We start from the raw sequence: 24194 nt of genomic DNA on the forward strand, positions 1-24194 counted from the left end.
TTTCTTCAACTCCTCACTCCAGGTGCCTCTTCCCTTTCAGAGGAGTTGAGAGCAGGAGCAGAGAGGCCAGGACAGTCATGTCCTGAAGTTCTGGGGGGGACACCAAGGAACAGAAAGATGCATCTTCAGAGTATCTGAAAGCCATGTCTTGGAGATGATCTCAGGTTACCACAGCGAACTGCTGGAGGAGACTGTATGAGAGCCCCAGGGAACAGGGCGAGGAGGTGGGCGAGCAGCCGTCAGGTCGCCAGATGGCCCTCAGGTCAGCAGTGGCGGAGCCAGGGGAATCCACATCTCCCACACTGTTTGGAAACAAGCAGGTCTTTTATCAGGATGGCAGGGGTCATGCCATCTGCAGAAGGGAGCAAAAGTCACTAAGAGGAACAGGGAGCAAAAGGGGCTGCAGGATGAAGTGCAGAGGGCACAGGAGAGATGGAGAGGAGTGAGGGCCATGGGAGGGAGAATGACAGGGAGTCACAGCGGCACTAAACAAGATGCCAAACCAGTGCAGCACAGAGCTGGCAGTTTAGAAATGTAGTAAATGATGTAGCGGCCAGACAGGAAGAAGTCTAAAATGTGGAGGGAAAGGAGAAAGGAAGAAATAATGAGAAAGGGAGGATAGCATGGCAGGATAGAAGAGAAAACAGTCCATGCAGGAGTAACTAACTGCTGTTCCTGCTTGGTGCACTGGGACCTGCTTGCAATCCCAGCAATCCCAGCAACTCAGTAGACTGAGGCAGGCGGATCACAAGTTCAAGGCCAGCCTTACCAACTTAGCAGAGCTCTGAGAAACTTAGCGAACCCTGTCCCAAAATAAAAAGGAATATCGCTCAGCTGCAAAGCACCCCTCAGTTCAGCTTCCAATACCAACAAAGCAGAACAACAGCAAAGCCTCTGAATGCTGTGGCTACAACTGCGACGTGAGCAACAACAAAAAACCCCAACACAACAACAAACCAACGTGTGGCACAATCAGCTGGCAGTTATATTAGCTTTCTGTCACTATAACAAAAAGTTGATGCAGGATACCTTTTTTTTTTTTTTTTTTTTTTTTTTTTTGTGGTTGTAGATGGACAGCATACCTTTATTTGTTTATTTTCATGTGGTGCTAAGAATCGAATCCAGCACCTCAGATTTGCTAGGCAAGTGTTCTGCCACTGAGCTACAGCCCCGGCCCTTTTTATTTTTTATCTTGGGACAGGGTCTCACTATGTTGCTTAGGGCCTCGCTAAATTGCTGAGGCTGGCTTTGAACTTGTGATCCTCCTGCCTCAGCCTCCCGAGTTGCACGCACCACCACGCCTGGCTTGACACAGGCTACTTATGAAGTAAAGAGAGGTTTATTTTGCCTCATGTGTCTGGAAGTTCCAGTTCAACACTGGGTGGCCCCATTGCTTTTGGCCTCTGCTGAGGGGGCACGTCACAGGAGGAGCGGGAAGCGAGCCAGGAAGCAGAGAAACAGGGACAACCAGGGGCCCTACCATCCCCATGAGCCCTCCCAATAGTGTCACTCTGGGGCCAAAGTCTTTAAAACATGAACTTGGGGGGCATTCAACATCTAAACCACGGTGCTGTCTCTCTCTGTAATTGTGTCTCTTTACTCCCCTGTGGCAGAAGGGGCAGGAGATAAAAAATAAATAAATTTAAAAAAAAGGAGCATGGGGCGCGGGGCGGCAGGGTGGTCGCGCGGCAGAGTGGAGGCAGAGGCGGCCGAGACCATGGCTGGAGGCAAAGCTGGAAAGGATAGTGGGAAGGCCAAGGCCAAGGCAGTGTCTCGCTCACAAAGAGCTGGACTACAGTTTCCTGTGGGCCGCATCCACAGACACTTGAAGACTCGCACCACAAGCCACGGACGGGTGGGTGCCACTGCTGCCGTCCTTAGTGCTGCGATTCTGGAGTACCTCGCTGCTGCGGTGCTGGAGCTGGCAGGTGATGCTGCCAAGGATCTTAGAGTAAAGCGTATCCCTCCACGTCACTTGCAGCTTGCAATTCGTGGTGATGAAGAGTTGGACTCTCTTATCAAGGCTACCATCGCAGGGGCTGGTGTGATCCCTCATATCCACAAATCTCTGATTGGAAAGAAGGGACAGCAGAAAACTGCTTAGAGGGTTGTTTTAACTAACCCTCTTCCTCCCGTCATTGTACTGTAACTGAGACAGAAGATAACAATGGGGTATGTGGAATTTTTAAAAACAGTTAAATGGAAGGCATAGACAATTACTGTAGACATAAAAAAAGAAACATTTGTATGTTCTTAGACTGGAAGTTTGATAAAGTACCTTTTCATGTGGTGACAGTTGTGTGTTGATTGGCTAGGTTTCTCCCATATGTTTTATACAAAAATGGAATTGATAAACCATTTTTTACAAAATTAATTGTCTCAAAACTGTTCTGTTCGTGATGTATTGGAAATATTTTGCTCAGCTTTTGAAATTTTAATTCAAATTCATTATTCAGAATAATCTTAAAATAGAGATTGGGAATATAGCTTTATCATGATTGATATGCCATGTTATATTGAATGTTAGATGCTATCAATTTGTAGTAATGCTCCATTATTATTATATACACTAAGGAAGGAAAACTCCTTGAATTAATGCCATCAATTACAGGATACATCTCAATTTCAGAGATGTTAGATTATGGAAAAATGTGCATTTAAGACTGAAATGAGGTAGTAATTTATTGGATTCCTTTATTGAGCACTTCACCACGTGCCAGGCCCTGTGGTCAGTGCTTCGCTAATCAAGAACTCTTATTATCCTCACTTTATAGACATGGAGCTGAGGTTCACCAAAATTAAATGATCTGCCAAAAAACATTGAGAACTAATAGAATGGAGCAGAGCTAGGATATATACCTAGATCTTACTGACTCAAGAGCCTACACCCTTACCTAGAATTAATGTTAGATTTATCAAACCTTTCTGCTTTTGACTTAAAATTCCAACTTCAGGTGGTCTTTTATTGATATAGTAACATACATTAATTTGTACAATCTTTTAAGATTTAATTTTTGTTGTCAGTTTCTAAGTAACTGTTAGAAGATTTAAGCTAATGTGCTAATTAATGGTCCATCAGAAAATTCTATTTTTCTGTCTGGAAATCTTCATTAAAGAAGGAAATTTTTTGATGTTTTATAGTATAACACTATCAAAACAAAACTCAATTTTTAAAATATTTTATTATGGAAATTCTCACCAATGCACAAAAATAAAGAGAACAGTATGGTTAAGCCCTGTGTACCCATCCTCCAACTGCAACAGTTGTTTTGTGGTCAGTCTTATTTACCCATATCCCCACCTGCTCCCTACCAAATGGATTGGTTTAAATCTCATTATAGGTATAATGCTCTCATATCTGTATACTATAGAGAAATACTCAAACATCTCTCCAAATATGAGACACTTTTTAGAACAGAACCATAATACCATTGTCTTAAGACACCTAAGACATTTTTTAATCTATGATACCAGTCAGTATTTAGGTTTTCCACTCTTTATTTTGTGTGTTTGTGGCAGTACTAGATATTGAACCCGCAGCCTCACACATGCTAGGCAATGCTCTACAACTGAGCTACATCCCTAATCCTTTATTTTATTCTGAGACAGGTTCTTGACAAATTTCCCCAGCTGGCCTTGTGCTTGATATCCTCCTGCCTTAGCCTCCTGAGTAGCAGGGATTACAGATGTGTGCCAGTACACCTGACTGAATTATCTTTTTTTTTTTTTTTCTTTTACAATTAGTTTGTTTGAATCAGGATCTAGATAAATATATCTTGCATTTTGTTGGTATCTCTTAAATTCCGTTTTAATCTATAAATTTCTTTTCTGTTTTTCTTGTAATTTTATTTGAAGAAACTGAAATGTTTGTCTTGTAGAATTGTCCCTTAGTGTGAGTGTGGATTTTATTGAATGCATTCTAATGCTGACATTTTAGACTTTTCTCTCTTATATTTCCTGTAAAATGTCATTGAGATCTAAAAAAAAAAAAAAAAAAAGGAGCATGAACTATGGAAAGTCTGGCTTCCCAGTTGTTCCTTGAACCCACCTGCATTTCTGCCTTTGCAGGCTGGTTTATCAATTCTTCCTGAACCAGTATTCTTCCAAATACTTCCAGGAGGCCCGTCTACCAAACCGAGGAACTCACCTCAGCACAGGAACCAAGCCAGGAAAAGGCCCCGGGGAACTCCCACCTGTGTTTTTTCATGTTAAGGATTTGCCCACCACCCCTGAGACCCTGACTCCTACGTCAACACATCCAACTGTCTACCTGGCAGGCTATCTGAAGGGCACCTCGAACACATTGTGCTTCATCAAAGCCTCTGCCTCCAAGACTCCCGTCCCAGTGAGTGGTACCATTACACCAGGTGCTCCACACACAAAGCCAGAAGAGGTCTCACCTTAGAAAACCTAGCAGTGCTGGCCTGCCTGTCCCTCTAACCATATACCATCCTGGCCTCCACTCTACACTCCAGACACACTGGTTTATTTAAAATTAATGAAGTAGCCTCTCTCCTTCCCCTCGTTCTTCCACGACCCATTTGCACACAACTTTGCTGTGCAAAACCATAACTCTCATGCAAAGTACTTAGAATGAAGACTCTGGAAGCTTCCCACCCTGTGGCTCCCTCTACCTACCTTAGTCTTCTCGCAACAGTCGTGGCTCTCAGAAATAAGGTCATCCTGGCTGGGGGGGTGTAGCTCCGTGGTAGAGTGCTTGTCTAACATACACAAGGCCCTGGGTTTGTTCCCCAGCACTGCAAAAAAAGAAATATCATCGCAACCCTCGAACATCAAGGAGTTTGAAACGATGTAGAAATAGGAAAATAACTAGAGAGTTCTGTAGCGATGTCTGTCAAGGACAATATTGACTTGTGGGATAACTTGAATAAGGCCCAATCTCAGTGAATACATCAGTGCTTGGACTTCTGCTGCCATTCTGGTAAGAAAAATGGATCTTGCTTCCTGGAAATCTCAAGCAGAAGCATCTGACTGATGAGCTGGCTTCCCCGCCTGTGCCACCACTACAGGAGAGACAACGGTGAGTTCAGCTTCTTGTTGGGGCAGGTGGGGTTCATAATGTTAGAAGCAAACTACAAAGGAAGGGTGATAAAAAGATGTCGGGTGACCCCAAAATACAAGTATCTCTTTCCCATGGCTCAGTCCAGTCAAGTGGCACTCCTCTGGACATGAGATTGTGTCACAACAGGTGACTGACTCCAATTCAGGACAATGAGATGTTTGAAAGGTCTCTGGGGGTTGTCATAAAGATTTCGCCTTCTTAAAGATCTGTTGAAAGTTAGCTGGCTCTCTCTTTCTGATAATGTGCTCTAGGGATGTGAGACCTGGAAATACTGCAGCAATTTTGTCACCATAGAAAAGTTATACCCCAAAAGCTAGCACAGCAGCTAGAGTGGAAAATACAGAAAGACAGTGAGAAAGTGAATTTCACCGTCCTGAAGCCTGACCCTTTTACCGTCTGGATCTTATCAATTATATGATCCAATAGATTTTTTGTGTGTGGTGGTGGCTGGGGGTTTGAATCCAGGGCCTTGCTCATGCTAGGCAAGTGCTCTACCACTGAGTTACACCCTGAAGTCCTGAGCCATAAATCTTCTATCATTTTAGCCAGTTTGAGGTTGTGTATTTGATTGTCTTAAAAAGCACATATCTTACAAGGGACATGTATCCAGAACATATAAACAAACTCTCAAAAACTCAATATAATAAACAACAAACACCCCAATTAAGAAAATGATCAAGCTGGACATAGGTGGTGCATGCCTACAATCCCAGCTACTCAGGAGGCTGAGGCAGGAGGATTGTACTTTTTTCTTCTTGGTGCTGAGGATTAAACCCAGCACTTGACCACTGAGCTACAACCCTCAGCTCTTTTTATTTCTTATTCTGAGACAGGATCTCATGTTGGAAGCTAGGCTTGGCAACATAGTAGACTTCATCCCCCAAACAAAAACAAAAGCACCCTATAAAGATGATCAACATGAGTAGTCTTTAGGTGCAGGTTAACACCAAAATGAGATCTTACTATACATCTATCAAAATAGCTAAAATTTAAAAATCTGACAATATCAAGTGCTGCAAACATGTATAGCAACTGGAATTCACATTGCTATGGAGGGTAAAGTGGAACAGTCACTTTGGAAAAAACAGTTTGACTGCTTTTATTTTTTTGTATATTTTTGGTTGTCGGTGGACACAATAACCTTTATAGTATTTTTATGTGGTGCTGAGGATCGAACCCAGGGCCTCATGCGTACTAGGCAAGCACTCTACCACTAGCCACAGGCCTAGCCCCTTGATTGCTTCTTTTAAAGTTAAATATGCCATCAGTATATGATCCAGCAATCTCACCCAAGATATTTATTCAAAACAGGCTGGGAATGTAGCCCAGTGGTATAGCGCTTGCCTGGCATGCATGAAGCCCTGGGTTTGATACCACCCTCCCCACATACACAAAAAAAGATATTGCCCAAAACAATTAAAAATTTATGCAAAAGGCATATAAGCTGTAGGATTCCACTTCCATGACAATTTGGCAAAGACAAAAGCATAAGGCCAGAACATATCCGTATTTGCCAGGGACTGGGGTACAGATGGGAGTTGACAACAAAGGGGCAGAATAAGGAAGTTATTGGGGGGATGAACTATTCTGCATTGTGATTGTGGTGGTGTTTGCACGGTTGCCTGTGTTGGTCAAAAATTCATACCACTCTGTACACAAAACTGAATTTTACTGTATATAATTTTTTAAAAAGTAAATATTTTTAGAAAGGGTTCTGTCTTTACTGTGACTCATCTACTGGATGAGAGAATTCCAGTTCTCAGCTAGCTTTGAGTCCAGTGGTAAAATAAAGATTTCTACTCCAGAAACAATCTGATTTACACCTCAATACATATATGGAAGATGGAAGGGCTGGATGTAGCTCTGTGGTAGAATGCTTGCCTTGCATGCAGGAGGCCCAAGTCCACCCCAGCTCTGCAAAGTAAAAGTAATAATGATAATGGTGTAGAGATAACTAATAAAAAGTCTAGAAGGATATATGATAGCTTGATGACAGTGGTCATCTTTAGATAGTGGGATTATGCAATGATTTTTTTTACTGTTGCTTTTATACATTTCTGTACTGCCCTAAATTTTCTTTTACAGCAAGCCTGTATTTTCTCAAAATAAAAAAAGAAAGGGCTGGGGATGTAGCTCAGTGTAGGGTGCTTGCCTAACGTGTATGAGGCCCTGGATTCCACCCCAGCACTGCAAAAATAAAAACGAGATGGAGAGGAATATAAGTGCCTGCAACTTCAAAACAAATACATATAGAACAAGGTAAAATTAGTGGGATAAGTCTTCCTGGGAGGGATGATCAGAGTTATAAGGATAAAAACTTACAAACTGTGAAAGCACTTTGACAAATATAATGATTTATAAAAGTACAGGCTTCAGCCGGGCGCGGTGGCGCATGCCTGTAATCCCAGCAGCTGGGAGGCAGAGGTAGGAGGATTGCAAGTATAAAAGCCAGCATCAGCAGTTTAGCAAGATCCTAAGCAACTTAGCAAAAGCTTGTCTTAAAATAAAAAATGAGAAGGGCCGGGGGATGTAACTCAGTGGTTAAGTGTCCCTGGGTTCAATCCCTGGTACCAAAACAAACAAACAAACAAACAAAACAAAAAACAGGCTTCAGAATTTTCTTTGCCTTCCAACAAGGTCTTACATAATATTGGACATATTGCTCTGGTATTGGTAAATTATTTAAAATTTATTTTTGTTATAAGATTCATGAATAAAATAAATTGTTCAAAGGGGTAGAGAGGCATTCACGTATAAGGGAAGTATCCCTAAGGAGTTCCTGTTACATATACGCTCCAGAGCTGGCTCTCAGATCCCAAGAACTTTTCTCCTTGTTATGGGCAGGGTTTAGGACTGGCCAACTTTTAATGTCCCTTTAGCAAGATTGAGGTCCTGCTTTTCGCTGTGGCATGGTTTGCAGCTTGAATAACTGGTATCAGTCTTGTGCTCCCTGTTCTACAAAAAGATGTGGGTTCTGATAGGTACAGGGACGCTAGCACCCACCTGCCCCGGCGGGCACACTTCCTCAGCAGCCCCCACTTGCCTTCCCCTCCTGCCTGACTGCCAGGCTGTGTTCTGCAGAAACCAGCGTTGATGGTATCTTGTCCTCCAGATCTGCAAGGGCCCTCTCAGCTGCAGATCGGTAATGTGACAATTAGTCTTCAAGGGCGCCTGATCCCAGGCTTGGGCTCAAGAAGCAACCACCTCCGGTACTCAGAATCTTGCTTACCCACCTGTCCCCCACAAATCTGGTGGTGCTGTGATTGGCTGGAGTGGAAGAAAACTGTTTAATTGACTGTCTTTTCACTCTTCCAGGGTCCTAAAAGCCTGGTGACTTCTCTCCCTCAAAAGGGTCTCTTTCCCAACAGGCTAAAGATTAGATAAAGAATTATTTTATTTCAGTAGGTTCTATAATGCTCTCTCTCTACTAGGAAATCTTCTGGAGACAAACACTCAACTCTTTTTTTCCTAGTTTTTCTTCATTAAAAAGTCTAACTTTTATTTATTTTTCACAAAAACATCTTAGTCCTACTTCACTATTGTTTTTGTTGGGTACTGGGGATTGAACCCAAGGCTTCATACACACAAATACTAAACCACGAGGCTACATCCCTAGCCTTAGAGCCATTTTTATTTTATTATTTATTTATTTTTTAGCACCAGGAATTGAACCCACTTAACCACTGAGTCACATCCCCAACCCTTTTTAGTTTTTATCTTGACACAATGGCTTTGAACTTGTGATACTCTTGCCTCAGCCTCCTGAGTCACTGGCTGGGAGGTCTTTCTCTTTCCTCGTGTGAATATGTAGTGCTTTCCTACCTCCAGATAGTTCTACCAAGATTCTAAGTCTCTTAGGAGAGTTCCATTTTGACTGGTTTAGAGAAAAATAAGTATTATGTACATGTAATATTCCTAAAATTCCTAGAAAAAAAAATTTTTTTTTCTTGACACTGGGAATTAAACCCGGGGGTATTTTACCACTGAGCTATCTCCCCAGCCTTTTTATTATTTATTTTGAGGCAGGAGCTCACTAAATTGCTTAGGGCCTTGCTAAGTGACTAAGCTGGCCTGAACTTGCAGTCCTCCTGCCTCAGTCTCCCCAGTTGCTGGGATGCCTAGAACTGTAAGGGTCCTGAACAAACAATTCATAAATAAGAAGTCATTTCATATATAGTTATTGAATAAATATATAAATATTTCGCATCTGATGAAAAATACACCACGTCCGGTAACTTTGCCCCTCCCCCATTTGAAATTCAGAATCCCCAACTCCTAGTTCCTCCTGGTGAAAAGTCACTGCGGACGCCACCTGCACCCCAGTAACTATTATTTTGTCCAGTTCTCCTGCTAGGACTCAGATGCCCTCTCCGTTTCAGCTTTTAGTTGTGGCCAAACCTTGGAGATCATTTCCCAATAGGAAATACTATGAAGGCCTGGGGAAATCTCACTCTCCAACTTACAGAAGTTAGAAAAAAGCCTGCAGGGGCATTTCCTGGGCTTCAAGTTCATGCATCTTAAATGAAGGCAGCTGCCCGGGAACCATCTTCCAGTAGAACCCATCACCAAACGTGGAATAGCGCCTGTGCTGGAGGGACCAGGCCAGAAAGAAGGGATGATTCCTAGCCAGTCAGCTTTCCTTAGGGCTTTGGAGAAAAGTCTCTGCGGAGGAGGCTTTGGGACCAAGCAGGGAAATGGAAAGCAGAGTGTGGGGCAGCCAGATTCTGAAGGAAACAAAGCCATCCCAGGGCTGCGCAGACATTCCCTGCCACAATGGGATAAGAAAGGGCAGAACTTGAACTTTGGGAACAGTTGACCCCCCACATAACAAATCAAGGCAGTAAAGCCAATCAGAGCTCAGGGGAGTGTTTAAAGTGAGGGGACAGGAAAGGCCGGGAATGTGGCTCTACTCTCATTGCTGTTATGACATTCTTGAGGCACGATGAACCTCCAGCTTCCATATCTTTCACGACAGCAGAAATTTCCCAGGCAATGCCGCTGTGGGACCTAAGTGCACCACGCTTACAATTCTTGGTCCCACGTGCGAGTGAGAAAAACGTTATTCATGTCTAACCTCTAGGACTCTTTTGCTGTTTCGGCCAGATTTCACGTAAATTTCCTATTTCATCTTCATGATAACCCATGAGATAGAAGCATTTCCCCATCCTATAGAAGAAGAAACTAAGTTATCGGGAGATTAAAGTGCAGAGATGTAGGGATGGGACCCCAGTAGCACTAGCCCCTAGACTCAGGTCTTTGGACATTCTGTCACAATGTCCTTTGCATTACTTGATGGCTTTTTTTTTTTTTTTTTTTTCGTATGGGGGATTGAACCCAGGAAACTTCTACCTCTGAGCCACATCCCCGGTCCTTTTTTTACTTTTTATTTTGAGATAGGCTCTTGTTAAGTTGCTCAGGTCCTCACTAGTTGCTGAGGCTCACCTTGAACTTGTGATCCTCCTGCCTCAGCTTCCCAAGTTGCTGGGATTACAGGGGTGCATCACAACACCTAGCAGTTTTCAAGCTTTCTTTATCGAGGCCTTTAACAATCTCAGAAGAGTGATACTGGCCAAATTACATTGTTATAACGTTATAAATATAAATTGTTATAAATTAGTTGTTATAAATATCCCCTCTGAAAGCACCCAGAAACCACTCCAGACGCAGGAACTCACACAAGAGATTTTTTTAAGCAGACAGGCAGAGTGTCTCCTTGCAGGGTGAGAGAGAGAAAATGAGAGAAAGAGTGAGACAGAGAGAGAGAGCACGTGTGCAAGAGAGAGAGTGAAAGCCAGGAGGAGAGAGCATGAAAGTGAGGAGAGAGAGAGAAAATGGCGGGGGAGCTATTCTTAAGCAGTGGAATTTCACAGGCTAATAACAATGGACCAATGGCTGGCGAGGAAGTTCACGGGCTAACAATCTAGGTTGTAAAGTTGTGTCGGGGAGGGACAATAATGGTGGCAGCAAAATAGCAGATCTGATGCCAACATTCCTCCCTTTTTGTTTTTATAGATACTGGGGTGGGATGATGGTCTTCTGTAGCTTCTTCCTGCTGGTTAGGGGTGAAGAGTCTCATTCCCTGTAAAAAAGAGGATTAGGGAGGACTTTAGTGGGAGCAGAGTTTTTGGAGCCAGAGGTGTCAATAGTGAATCACAGGTCTTGGCTTTGGGGTGTCAGGAGCTGGTATCTTGAAGGAGAAGCAGTTGACTGGCCAATTGGTTGGTGAACTTGTGTGTGTCCACCAGCTCTGGAACTTGTGTATCTGATCTCGTAGGAACTTCTGAGGGCAATTTAGCAGGCATGGTCCTGTTTAGGAAGATCTGTAGATGTTAAAATGACCAAAAATTTCTGACTCTGGTAGTTTCTCTTGATGGTTATCAGGCTTTCCTGCCTAAGAATCTCTTTAGTAGCCTCCAGTCTTACTTATTCTTGGGGCTAACATAAGTGTACATCTTAAATTATATTTAACTATTGTTTCTTCTTTTAAATGCCAAGGAATGTGTATGTTTTGGTTTTAACTGTTTTGTTAGGTGTTCAAGATCAAACTGGTCAAATTGACCTTGTTCTTATCTGTTGTTCAGGGGTTACTCGTGGAGACCTTGAGATCTGCTTCTTAGCTCCTTTAGTGCCATTTGCTAGGTAGGGTCTCCTTGATGATGTGGCTTCCTTTGGAAGCATCAGGGATGTCTCCCTTTTTCAATGACCCTCCTCTTTGCAGCAGATGCACTGGTTGACTTTTCATCCTTTAGTGGTATCATTAATCTCCCTGATCAGGAGATCATGTGGCCCAGAGTTGCAAAGTTCCTTAGAGAAGCTCTCTTGTTCCCTGGCTTCAGACTGACTCTGAGGGCAAGAACCAAATATTGGTTTTCTTGGCCCCTGTATTTTAATCTAAGTTGATCTTAAAAACCCAGCAAGTTAGTCTCTCTGGTCATAAAGTAAGAGTACTGGGCTTTAATTTCAATGTCTATGACTTTACAGTTATTTATCCCCTTTTATCTAATTGGGGTCTATATTATCTGTCCTATCAGTGATAGTTTAACTATTTCAAGTTAATTTACGGTGATTGTTCTTGAAGCAGTACTTCTGCAAAAAAATTAATCAGGCAACAGTTATAGAGTTTACAAGAAAAACACAAAATGGAGTCACCAACAGTAAAACATTTAGTTTGTGTAATAGCTATTTTGAATTTTGGTTGAGCTATACATTATATTCCCTGTTTGAGATCATAATAATTTTATAACAAAAAACAATCTTTTGAATATAACTTTAAATAAACTGAAGTCTGGCTCATGTTGGAGCCATTCTGACATGCAGCAAGGTGGGAGGCAGAGCCTTATCTCAGGTAAGGTTGGGCTCTTTACAAATCTTAGGTAAAGTGTTCTAGTTCTGAAGTTCATCTTTGCCTCTTAAATGTAATTTTAAGAAGTTTACATATATTGTTTCCTCAGTCTATGTGAATGTTAGTTAACACAATGACATTACATCCAAAACATAAATCAAGAAATGACTGAGAGAGCTTTTAACTTTTCTTTTGTGTGGCAAAGTGGCAAAATGCTTTCATGTTTCAGGATATTAACCTTTAAACAAATCAGACTTTAACAGGTCCTGTTATAGAACATTAAATGATAAGTAAATACCCAATACTATTCTTATTGAAGTGTGAAAAGTGAAGAGAAGAGAAGGTTTGAACATAGGGAATCTCTGCTGCTGCAGTGACAGAAGTTGTATAAGTCCCATTCTCTGGCCAAGAGGAGTCATTATCTAAGTTATATTGGGGTCAGACTGTGTTGCAATAGAAAATGAGCCTGTGAGGTTTGAGATCTGGAGTCAAATGGAGAGGCCAAATGTTTCTGAGGAACAGCCAAGGGAATGGGGGTCATAGAGAATTTTAGATTGGGCAGAGCCCATGGCTAAGAGTTCTCAGGAGCCCCGAGAAGGGAAACAGAAGAGGAAGGGGTGTCCCCACACCTTTCTGATTTCCCATGTAGGAGCAGACCATCAGTGAGAGTTGTCGCCATAACCTGATAGGTCTGTGGCTGAAGCCAAGGGAGACCCTGACTCAGTGCTGGGGTTTTCCTAGAGAGAGAGAAAGAGAGAGAGAGAGAGAGAGAGAGAGAGAGAGAGAGAGAGAGGGTTTAGGGCCACCGTAGAAGAGCTGTGAGGACTCACCGACGTAGAGGGAAGACTGTCCAGAGTCTAATTCTGTGGTGGGCAAGGAGGTTGGCAATGGCAGGAGGCAGAGACACACCATGGTGGATTGGGGAGGAGGGGGCATGGTCAAGGTGACTCGGATTCCCGTGACGGAAGAGCCAGCAGGCATGTCCCATCCCAGGTTTCATCACAGAAAGGCTCTCCTACCCAGAAACATTTTCTTCTCCCTTCTACTAAATATATTTTTGTAAGAAGAGCCTTTTATTTTTCAGTACTCTAATTGAAACACAGTTGAAATTTTTGGATCCCTTTGTATTTAGAATTGTACCTGTTAGGGCTTAAGCCTTAGCAACCTTGTTTTTAGTGATGACACAAAGCAATTTTAAACCCTTTTTAGTTACCAATTTATGAAAAGACCAATAACGTTTAAGCATGTACCCCATGGAATTAAGGAGTTAGCATTTTAACTTTGTAAATTAACCAGATGTCTCTAAGACACAATTTGAGTAATCCCATACATATCAAACTACTGATATTTCTGTAAAAACCAAGATATCAGACAAGTGTATTGAATAGTATCTGTCATCTCTTTCCTGTGGAAGAAAAGTCCTAAAAACGATTGATGTTAGACATTTTATAGATATTAATTTGACTTGAGACTTGTGAGGTAAGTAATTTCCAAGACATTTTACTTTCATCTGTTTACCCAATGTAAATTGAACCTTTAAATCATGTGAATTAAAGGTATCTGGATCCATTTTTTAAAATTTTGATTTTATGAGTGTTATACTTGGATGTACATATATAGACAGGCAACACAATATCAGACAACAAGATATACACATAACATAAAAGCAAAGACCTTGTAGCTTTTATCTCCTTTGCAATGTAACAGATGTTCAAAAATAATTCTAGAGTTGAATAAAAGTAGAACTGATCAAAAAATCATTAACCTAGGTATGTAGGATCAAACTTGTGAGCTCGAAAAATATAGCATTTTAGAAAAACAAAACAAGAGCCCTAGAAGAAAAAATGATAACAGTCATTGATTATAACATTAGAGAGCGAGAAAGAGAAAGTCAGGGAGAGGGGGTGAGAGGGAGGGAGAGAGAGAGAGAGAGGTGTTGCAGCCCAGGAGAAGTTTAAAATGGACACTTTTTCCTTCAGTCTCAGATTGGTCCCTCGCTGAACCTGCTGCAGTCTACATTCCAGGGAGGCTTCAGCAAGGCCAGGCAGGGGAAATTGCCTAGGGCTTCTTCACCCTTTTTCCTGGTTGGGAATCAGGCCAGGTTTGGATGCAGAAAATTATGAAACATTATCTCCCGTTACTTTTGAGGAATGGGGCTGCTATATCACACTCCTTACTGCGACATGCCACTGGCTGTTGGGCTGGTTAGGGTTACTCTCTCCACACCAGCCAACTCCTGTAGGGAGGCTAAAATATGTGTGTGGGACCTCGTGGCAGGAGGACTGGGTGGCTGGGCAGGGGAACAGAAGCAGAAACAGAACAAGGCAAAGGAGATGGAGGAGCAGGGGCTGAGGGACCTTTGCTGCTGAGGACTGGTATCGGGGTGGTTTGTTAGCTGAGTCAAAGTCGGAGGAGGAGGAGGGATTAAGAGGGGGAGAAGAAGCCAAAAGGAGGGGTTCAGGTTTGCAGGAAGAGCAAAGAAGCACAAGCAAGAAAAGGCTTGAAGATCGGGAATCCCTTCCACCTGCCCACTCGCTCACAGAAGTTGTGCCATTATGTGGCCATTTGGGATCAATATTTAAAGGATAAATTTGGGTGGCTTTAGGTGGGCGTCAGGTAAAGGGGTGTAAGATTGTCTAGTGGACACCCCAGAGGTGAATCTGCCGAATTGGAGGTCTCAGATCCCATGGTGGAGACTGATACAGCTGAGCCAGTGTCCAGGGTGTCCTGAGGTCACAGACTAGTCTGCTGGAGATGAGAAGGCAGCACAGTGATGGGGTTGTCACCCAAACATCAGTGTGTGCAGGGCAGAAGCCGAGAGGGTTGAGGACCTGATGTCAGGATTTTCAAGAGCGAGCGCAAAGTGGAGCCTCGACCCTGAGAGAGAATCTCCACCATAAAGATCAGGGACCCGCCTGTCAGATAAGGTCAACCAAGGGGGCAGCTGTGACTGTAAAAGTTGTGGCTGGGGGAACCCCCACTCCTCAACCGCCTCAAGGGCGCTAGAGGATCAACAGTCGCAACTCAGGTCAGCAGAGTAGTGTTGAAGCCGACCTAGGGGAAGACTCACCCATCTGAAGCCGTGGTGGATGTGGAGGAGAGTGTCTGGGCGAATGGAATGTGAGACCAGCGTCAGGGGCTCTGGGGCGAAGGATGGGAGTCCATCCACCTAAGCAGCGGTAGAAGAGCCCACCCGAGTCATGGCACCAATGGAAGCACCCAGAAACCACCCCGATGCGGGAATTCACGCAGGAGACTTTATTAAGCAGACAGGCAGAGTGTCTCCCTGCAGGGTGAGAGAGAGAAAATGAGAGAGAGAGAGAGAGAGAGAGAGAGAGAGAGAGAGAGAGAGAGCATGAGAGAGGGAGCAAGAGTGAGGAGGAGAGAGAGAGAATGGCGGGGGAGCTATTCTGAGTAGTGATCAATGGCTGGTGAGGAGGTTCGTGGTCTGACAATCTGGGTTGTAAAGAGGTATGGGGGAGGGAGAATAATGGTGGCAGCAAAATAGCAGATCTGATGCCAACACCATCAATATGTATAACTGTAATGCACCTGTCAAAAACGAGGAAATAAACAAGAGCAACAAAAACCCAACAATGACAAAAGCAAAACAGTAATCTCATGGCAATCCAAGAGGTTTTGTGGGGGTTCTTAGAGCAGCCCCTAAATCTTTTCAAGCCATCACTCGGTCACACCTGACTCTGGCCTAGCTCTTTGATTTCAAGTCCATGGCTTCCTTCGGCAGCCCTCCAGGGTGGTTGGACGCACTTTCCTCTGATGCTGCAGTGATTAGGAAGGATCACTAGCACGGGGAGAGAGCGGTGCCCCAACGCGAGCCTCACTCTTCTGAGTCCAGCCCTGCAGGGCTGTAGTGACAGAAGCGGGCAAAGCGAAAGGAAGTCTGTTGCTGATGCTCTGCACTGTGGGATGATAACATAACTGTCTGTCTTCCTGTTGAAGATTTTGATATGTTTTCAGTTATGAATGAAATTCTTTCAGATTGGTTTTAGGGTATTTTTTGGTTTGGGTTTGGGTGTTTCTGCGGTACTGGGGATTGAATCCAGGGCCTTACTCATGCTGACTCTCCCCTGAGCTACATCCCCAAACCTTCAGACTGGTTTCTGAAAATTCCTCTAAGACTTCTAGCTCTTAAAAGCACTGGGGTCCTCTCTGCACCAGCAGCCTGATACGCTCCCGGGGTGACGGCTCTGACACAGTGTGGTCGTATTCCTCGTTTCTGTGGCTGCCCATCATCTGAACCTCTTCCCTATATTTGGGGAATTCTCCACCATCTGAACTTCAGTAAAAGGCAGAGCTAGTAGTCCTGTCTAGAAGTAGAAGGACTGGATACTTACTGTCTCAGCTGCTCTCGCAGCAAGGGAGTAAGCATAGCAACCTGGACTTGGTCAACTGGACGTGTCCATCTGGGATGTTGACTCAAGAAATAGCAATGCAAAGAAAGAAGCAGGGAAACAGATTATCTTAACAACAGCAATCTCAGTTTCCATGCCAGGGCAGTACGCACTGTCTGGTACTGGCAGCAAGAAAGCCTTTGTCAGATGGCTTCTTTGGTATGACTTTTTTTTTTTTTTTCCTAGTGCTGGGGATGTTTTAGAGTCTCCAAGTCCAAGATCAGATGGTTCCATGTGTTTGGCCTCTAGTGAGGACCTCATGGTGGATGGGAGCTTGCGTGGAAGAGGGAGATTACATGGCGAGACAGGAACCAGAGTGGGGAAGGGTCAGGCTAGCTCTTTTATAACAACCCACTTCAATGGGAACAACTAACTTACTCGAGGAGACCTGTATCGATCCCTGGGGAGGACAGCACTTCCAAATGACCTGATTACCTGGCACTAGACCCCAGCTCTTACGGGTTCCACACGCCCTCCCCACGCTGCCACGTGAGGGACCAACCTTCTAACACGTAAACACTTAAGGAACACACTCAAACCATATCCGAACCGTCTTCAAACCATCACACTCAACGTTATACTTTTAAATTAGGATATGGAATCCTAACTCTCTCAGTCAAGATAAGAGGTTAGTCATTTGCTGGTAAATGGATGGAGTGGAAGCATCTCAAGCTAAGTGAAATAAGCCAGACTCAGAAAGCCAAGGGTCAAATGTTTTCTTTTATATGCAGAAGTTAGTAAGAAAAAAAGGAATAAAAAATAAGGTGGGTGGTCTGGTGATATAGCTTAGTTGGTAGAACGCGTGCCTTATAGGCACAAGGCCCTGGGTTCAATCCACAGCACCACACACACACACACACAAAAGGTGGAAAGGAATTTTTTTTTTTTTTTAGTTGTAGATGGACACAATACCTTTATTTTTTTTTTATGTGGTGCTGAGGATTGAAACTGGTCCTCACACATGTTAGGCAAGAGCTCTACCACTGAGCCACAACCCCAGCCCCGTGGAGTAGAATCTTATGAAAACAGAAGAGCAGTGGCATCGGGGAAAGGGATCAAGGGGGAGGGGGCAAGGAGGGGAAAGAGAAGGAGCTCTGGAATGCAGCTGACCGAATCACGCTATGTGTATGTATGAATATATCACAATGGATTCCACTTTTATGTATAACTATAATGCACCAACTTTTTAAATTAATAACTTTTGCAGTGCCAGGAATTGAATCCAGGGACACTTTACCACTCAGATACATCCCTAGTCCTTTTTATTTTGAGACAGGGTCTTATGAAGTTGGTAAGGCTGGCCTTTAACTTTTATCCTCCTGCCTCAGCCTCCTGAGTCGCTGGGTTTACAGGTATATGCCACCATGCTTTGATGGAACAGTTTGATGATCTTCAAACCAATGCACCAATTTAAAAGGCAATAAATAAACAGAAGGAAGACTAGTCGTAGAGGAAGAGGATCAGGGAAAGTGCGGAGGGGCGGGGAGGGAAAGGGGAAGTATTGGGGATTGAAATGGAGCAAATGATGTTGCATGCATTTATAATTTATTATACATTACCATAAAGCATTAATAAAAATAGATTATAGTTACCACACATTATGTCACATGAAAATGTCACAATTTCTCATAGATCTTTATATGAATTGTTGATAAAAACACAGCATGAGGTAAAACCTGATCTTTAGCAATCACTCCCCAAGTTGAGATCTATCTTTTTGTTGTTTGTACTGAGAAGTAGACCCATGGCACTTTATATAAGCCTACATGAGCTACATCCCCAGCCCTTTTTATTTTTTATTATGAGACAGTCTCACTAAGTTGCTTAGGACCTAAGTTGCTGAGACTGGTTTTCAGCTTGTGATCCTCCTGTCTCAGCCTCCTGAGTCTCTGGATTATAGGCATGTGCCACCATGCCCGGCTTGAGATTTATCTTACTAGTACGTGGATTTAACTTTTCAATCAACATTAATAAATTCAGCCAACATTTTTCAAGGAAGAGATTATGGTCTTTTAATTAGAGCCATGAATTGACTACATATTCCTATGTGTAGATGGATGATTCTGATACCTTGCCACTGGCCTCGGACAAATCAATCCACTTCTCTTGAACTCAACTGGAAAGTGGGAAGACTTCACTAAGTTTACCTCCTCTTCTAAAATCCTGAGTCCACTATCTAGTCCATATTTCCCCATGGGGCGTGGGAAACATTGTACAATCTCTTTAACTATCCATTATCTTTTTCAAAGACAGGGCAATAATATTTTTCTTTGGCCTAATTAATGGCATTTAGCAAAGGTAAGTATCATAATAGTCTCAAGACAGTGCAATTTCAATTCATTCCACAAACATTTGTTGAGTGCATACTGCGTCTGACATTATAGTAAAAGGCTTGTAAAATAAATCACCAATAGGCTGGGCATGTGGCAAACACCTGTAATGCTAGTTACTGGGAAGGCTGAGGCATGAGGATGCCAGTTTGAGACCAGACTGGACAACTTCGTGTGAGACCCTCCCCTGACTCAAAATAAAAAATAAATGGACTTGAACTATAACTGAGAGGTAAAGCACCCCTGGGTTCAATCCCCAGTACCAAAAAATAAAGATTAAATTAAATTAAAAAGGGACTGGGAATATTCCTCAGTGGTAGAGTGCTTTCCTGGTATTACTGCTTGCTAGGTCCCAGATTCAAATTCTTGTAAAGGAAAAAAAAAAAAAAAAAAAGAAAAGAAAAGAAAAAAGAAAGGGGAGGGGTGGGGAGAGAAAGACAGCCCTTACAGATCAATAAGAAAATGAAAACCAACTTAATAGAAAAATGGGCATAAACAGAACCAGCAGTTTGCAAAGGAAAAAACACAAGTGGCCAACAAACACAACCTCATTACTAGTATGAGAAATGGGAATTAAAGCAACAATTATGTTCATCAGAGTGAAAATAATTTTAAAGTGTATAAAACCAAATATTGGTGAGGATATGAAGAACTGAGAACTGACGTACTGCTTGTGGAAGGTAGATTGATTGGCACAACCACTTTGGAGACTGATTTGACAATCACTATAAAGTTGAGTTTGCGAATTACATATAAACACTCTAGAGAATTCATATACAGATACACAATGAAAAGTGTACCAGAATGTTCAATGTGATATTGATAATAACAGTGAAAACTGGAAACAATCTAAATGCCTATCAATAGGTAAATAGATAAACACAAATTAAGGCTATTCAATGAAAAAATAAAAGTTAACCAACATAGATGAATATAAAAAATAATCTTGAATGGAAAAAGCAATTTACAGAATATTTATAATTGGCACCATTTAGAAACAGGCAGAACATGGCATATATTACAGTATATACTAACTACATAAAAACATGCAAGAAAATAATATATATTAGGATAATGAATGCTGCTGGGAAGAAAGAGAAAGGAATTTTGTCATAAGAGTGGATTTGACTGTATCTATAATGTTCAACATCTTACACAAACACATACACAACATCTGAAGCGAACATAGCTAAATGTTAAGATTCGACAAACTGCATGGTGGACAAATTGTTTTTTTGGGGAGCGAGGGGGTACCGGGGATTGAACTCAGGGGCACTTGACCCCTGAGCCACATCCCCAGCCCTATTTTGTATTTTATTTAGAGACAGGATCTCACCGAGTTGCTTAGCGCCTCACTTTTGCTGAGGCTGGCTTTGAACTTGTGGTCCTCCTGCCTTAGCCTCCTGGATTACAGGTGTGTGCCCAGCAACACATTGTTTTTCAATGAGTCACTATACTTTCCTATTTGCTTGAGATCATTTGTAATTTAAGTGGAGGAAGGAAAGAAAGAAGGAAGAAAGGGAGGGAGGAAGGGAGAAAGGGAAGGAAAGCAAATGCTCTCTCTGCAGCCAATTTCCTCTTCAATACCATGATTTTGCTGCTGTTCTCCACAGTGGAAGAACAGATAAAAAATGTCCTGTCTTCCAAAGGGTTGAGTTCTGGTTCCTTTTAAGTTGTGTGAGCTTATTCAAATCACGTAAGTTAAAAGATAGGATTATTGGGAGGGGGTGGGGGAAGAAAAGAGAATAGAATGAGATAAACATCATTACCCTATGTACATGTATGAAGACACAAATGGTATAACTCTACTTCGTGTACAACCAGAGAAATGATGGTTGTGCTCCATTTGTGTACAATGAATAAAAATTTTAAAAAAACAATAGGATTACTTGAATTAGTATTGTGTTGGTTTCCTTACTGTAAAATAGGAAAATAGTAAACCCAGCACACAGAGTGGTTGTAGAACCTACCAGAGACAGTTCATATAAAGGAGGGACTGTCATACAGACACCTGAATAACAAATGCAGAACGTCTAAGCGATTTCCTTCCTTCATTTCCAACTTCCTGTCCCTCCATTCCCATTCCTAATCCCCTGCTCTCGGCCTGGAATTTGCTGAAAGTTATCAATTTTCTTAGCTTTCTAACAAACACATATATAATCCCTGACATTTCAAAAAAATCTTCCCCCAAATTCTATACATAGGGAAATTAAAACTCAAAGAGATAAAAGCCTATCCGAAGTTACTTAGGAGAGCAGCAGGGACTGGAATAGAATTCTCTGGTTCCTGACCTGCTGCAATTCCACACAGGCTGCCCTAACATTAAAAGGAAGAAAAGAAGGAAGGGAAGGAGGAACCGGGTAAAACCAAAGCAAGCTAACGGAATCAACTGCACGCACAGGTCTCAGGACTTCCTAAAAGGTCGGCACTGTGCCCCAGACTCCTGACTCTTCACACTCGCCACATTTCTAGGAAACAAACGACTAAAGAAAGAAGTTTCCGTATCGAATTAAACTCAAGACTGCATAAACACACACAGAAGTAGCGTAAAAAGAACACTGTACTTGTTCACGGTTAATCCAGTCATTCAAATGGATGAGCAGTAAGAAACACAAAAATATATCAGGAGATGACATTGAAGAGGCAAGGGAACACCTGGTCAGAGAGTTTTTAAATGTATCACCAAAGGACACCTGGCCAGGATTATCACATTACCGGGTGAGATAATCGTGTAGAACAGTAAAATGCAAAACGGAACTCGCAGGGTAAACAGAAAACGATGAAAAAGATATATCTAGAAGATAGAAATACAGGTAGTTTCATTTTGTTTGCCCTGTCAGGGGTTGAACTCAGGGCCTCACCCGCACCAGGCAAGTGTTCTACCACAGAGCAACATCCCGCCCTCTCCATTTCTTATTTTGAGACAGGGTCTCACTAAGTTGCCCAGGTTGGCCTGGAACTTGTGATCCTCCTGCCTCAGCCCCCAGAATAGCTGGAATTACACAGGCAGAACCAAGTTCTGACGAAGACTCAGATAATTAAAAAAACAAAAACAAAAACAGGCACAATTGTGTGAATAAAGGTATGAAAGAATAATTTTTCACCTTAAAAAAAAAAATCTGAGACTGGACACAAGAATAACTCAGAGGAAATAAAAATTAACTAATAGAATCCAAGATCATAACTTTGTGAAAAGAAATTATTGATAAAAGCAAGCCAGGAATAGTGGTATATGCCTGTAATTACAGTGACTCAGGAGGCTGAGGCTGGAGGATTGCAAGTTCAAGGGCAGCCTCAGAAACTTAGTGAGACCCTGTCTCAAAATAAAAAGGGCTGGGGATGTGGCTCAGTGGTTAAGGCCCTTGAATGTTCAATCCCTGGTTACCAAACCAAAACAAAACAAAAAAAAAACCCTATATATATCTAAATAAAATAATTCTAAGGTTTCTAACTAGAAAAAAGGCAGACTATATATATATATATATATATGTTAATTACAGCAGCTCTCTATTTTACATTAATATACAACGAAAGGTGTTAGGCATTAAGTCGCAGTTATGGTTCGTTGCTAGCTCCCAGAAACGCTCCACAGATACAGGTCTCACACAAGGAACTTTTATTTTATGCAGACGATTCACGTCTGCACAGGGGAAAGGGAAGAAAGAAAGAAAAAACATGGCGCAAGGTTTCTCTTAGACATAGGAATTTCACGGGCTGAGAGGAACCAATCGTGGAGGAGAATTCTTACAGACTGACTGATGGGCCAATGACATATTAGAACAGACCGTGGGAGGCAGGAAGATTACGGCAAAGTAAGCCGGAAATTCCTGGAAGGTGAGAGGCGGGCTAACGCCAATTGACAGGTGGTGAGGGAAGCCAGATTCCTTACAAAAGGAATCAGAGAAAAAGGGACATTTATTATAATTATAAATTCCATTTGTAAATAAATGCACTATGAAAGCAGTGTTAGTTTAGCAAAATATTAACAAAGTCTTGAAAGTAGCCAGATGAGGCGGCACATGCCTGTAATCCCAGTGACTCAGGAAGCTGAGGCAGGAAGATCCCAAATTCCAGGCCAGCCTCCACAACTTAGTGAGAACCTGCCTCCAAATAAAGCAGAAAAAAGGGGCAGGATATATAGCTCAGTGGTAAAGTATCCCTGGGTTAAATCCCTTGTACCAAAAAAAAAAAAAAAACCAATAAAATTTACAGTTTTGCTAGGTGCCAGAACTAGACCAGATACAAGAAAACTGCCAAAGTCAACTAAAACTGGAAGTCTTTATTCAGAAACTGACAAGAAAAGTAAAGACTATCTATTTTAATGTATTAAATCTATTCTAAGGAATTATTGGTTGAAAGATATATCATTACTTTTCTTACTACTAAGAAAGAAAAAATGCTATCAAATTCTGACCTCATGTTTTCCTCATAATTTGTGTGTGTGTGTGTGTGTGTGTGTGTGTGAGAGAGAGAGAGAGAGAGAGAGAGAGAGAGAGAGAGAGAGAGAGAGAGTGTGGTTTAGGGCCTCCTAAGCAAGGGTTCTACCACTGAGCTACAGCCTCTGCCTGGAAATTTTATATTTACTGATAAAGATCTTGTAGACTAGTGTTCTATTTTTATCACATAATACTCTTAGGCACACATAAAAAAGTAAAAATTAGTTTAAAAAAATGCTAAAGATATGCCTAAAACTTCCTCCCATTTAATCTGACTCTTCTCCAGAATGCTCCACAACAAGATAATTAGTGACGTATTATTTCACACATCAAGAACATTAGTGAGGGGCTGGGGCTGGGGCTCAGGGGTAATGCACCCACCTAGCATGTGTGAGGCACTGGGTTTGAGCCTCAGCACCACATAAAAATAAACACAATAAAGGCATTGTGTCCACCTACAACTAAACATTTTTTTAAAAAGAACATTAGTGATATATTATTTCATAAAATAATCCTTGAAAGAATGAAAAATCATTGATGCAGGCTCTTGAGTCTCACTTGGCCAATTGTGTAGCACTGACCTACTTTTGA

General features: G+C 42.2%; 1 protein-coding gene across 1 annotated transcript; it reads left to right on the forward strand.

The window, feature by feature from the left end:
- Nucleotides 1–1680: 1680 nt before the first annotated feature.
- LOC306641648 (histone H2A.V-like) lies at nt 1681–2167 on the forward strand. Its single transcript, XM_079106835.1, has one exon. It carries the CDS (start codon nt 1718–1720, stop codon nt 2102–2104), a length of 387 nt encoding a protein of 128 aa, XP_078962961.1. The 5' UTR covers nt 1681–1717; the 3' UTR covers nt 2105–2167.
- The last annotated feature ends 22027 nt before the right edge of the window (nt 2168–24194 follow it).

The sequence above is a fragment of the Sciurus vulgaris genome (assembly GCF_902686455.1).
Source record: "Sciurus vulgaris genome assembly, chromosome: 12".
NCBI classification, from domain to species: Eukaryota; Metazoa; Chordata; class Mammalia; order Rodentia; family Sciuridae; genus Sciurus; species Sciurus vulgaris.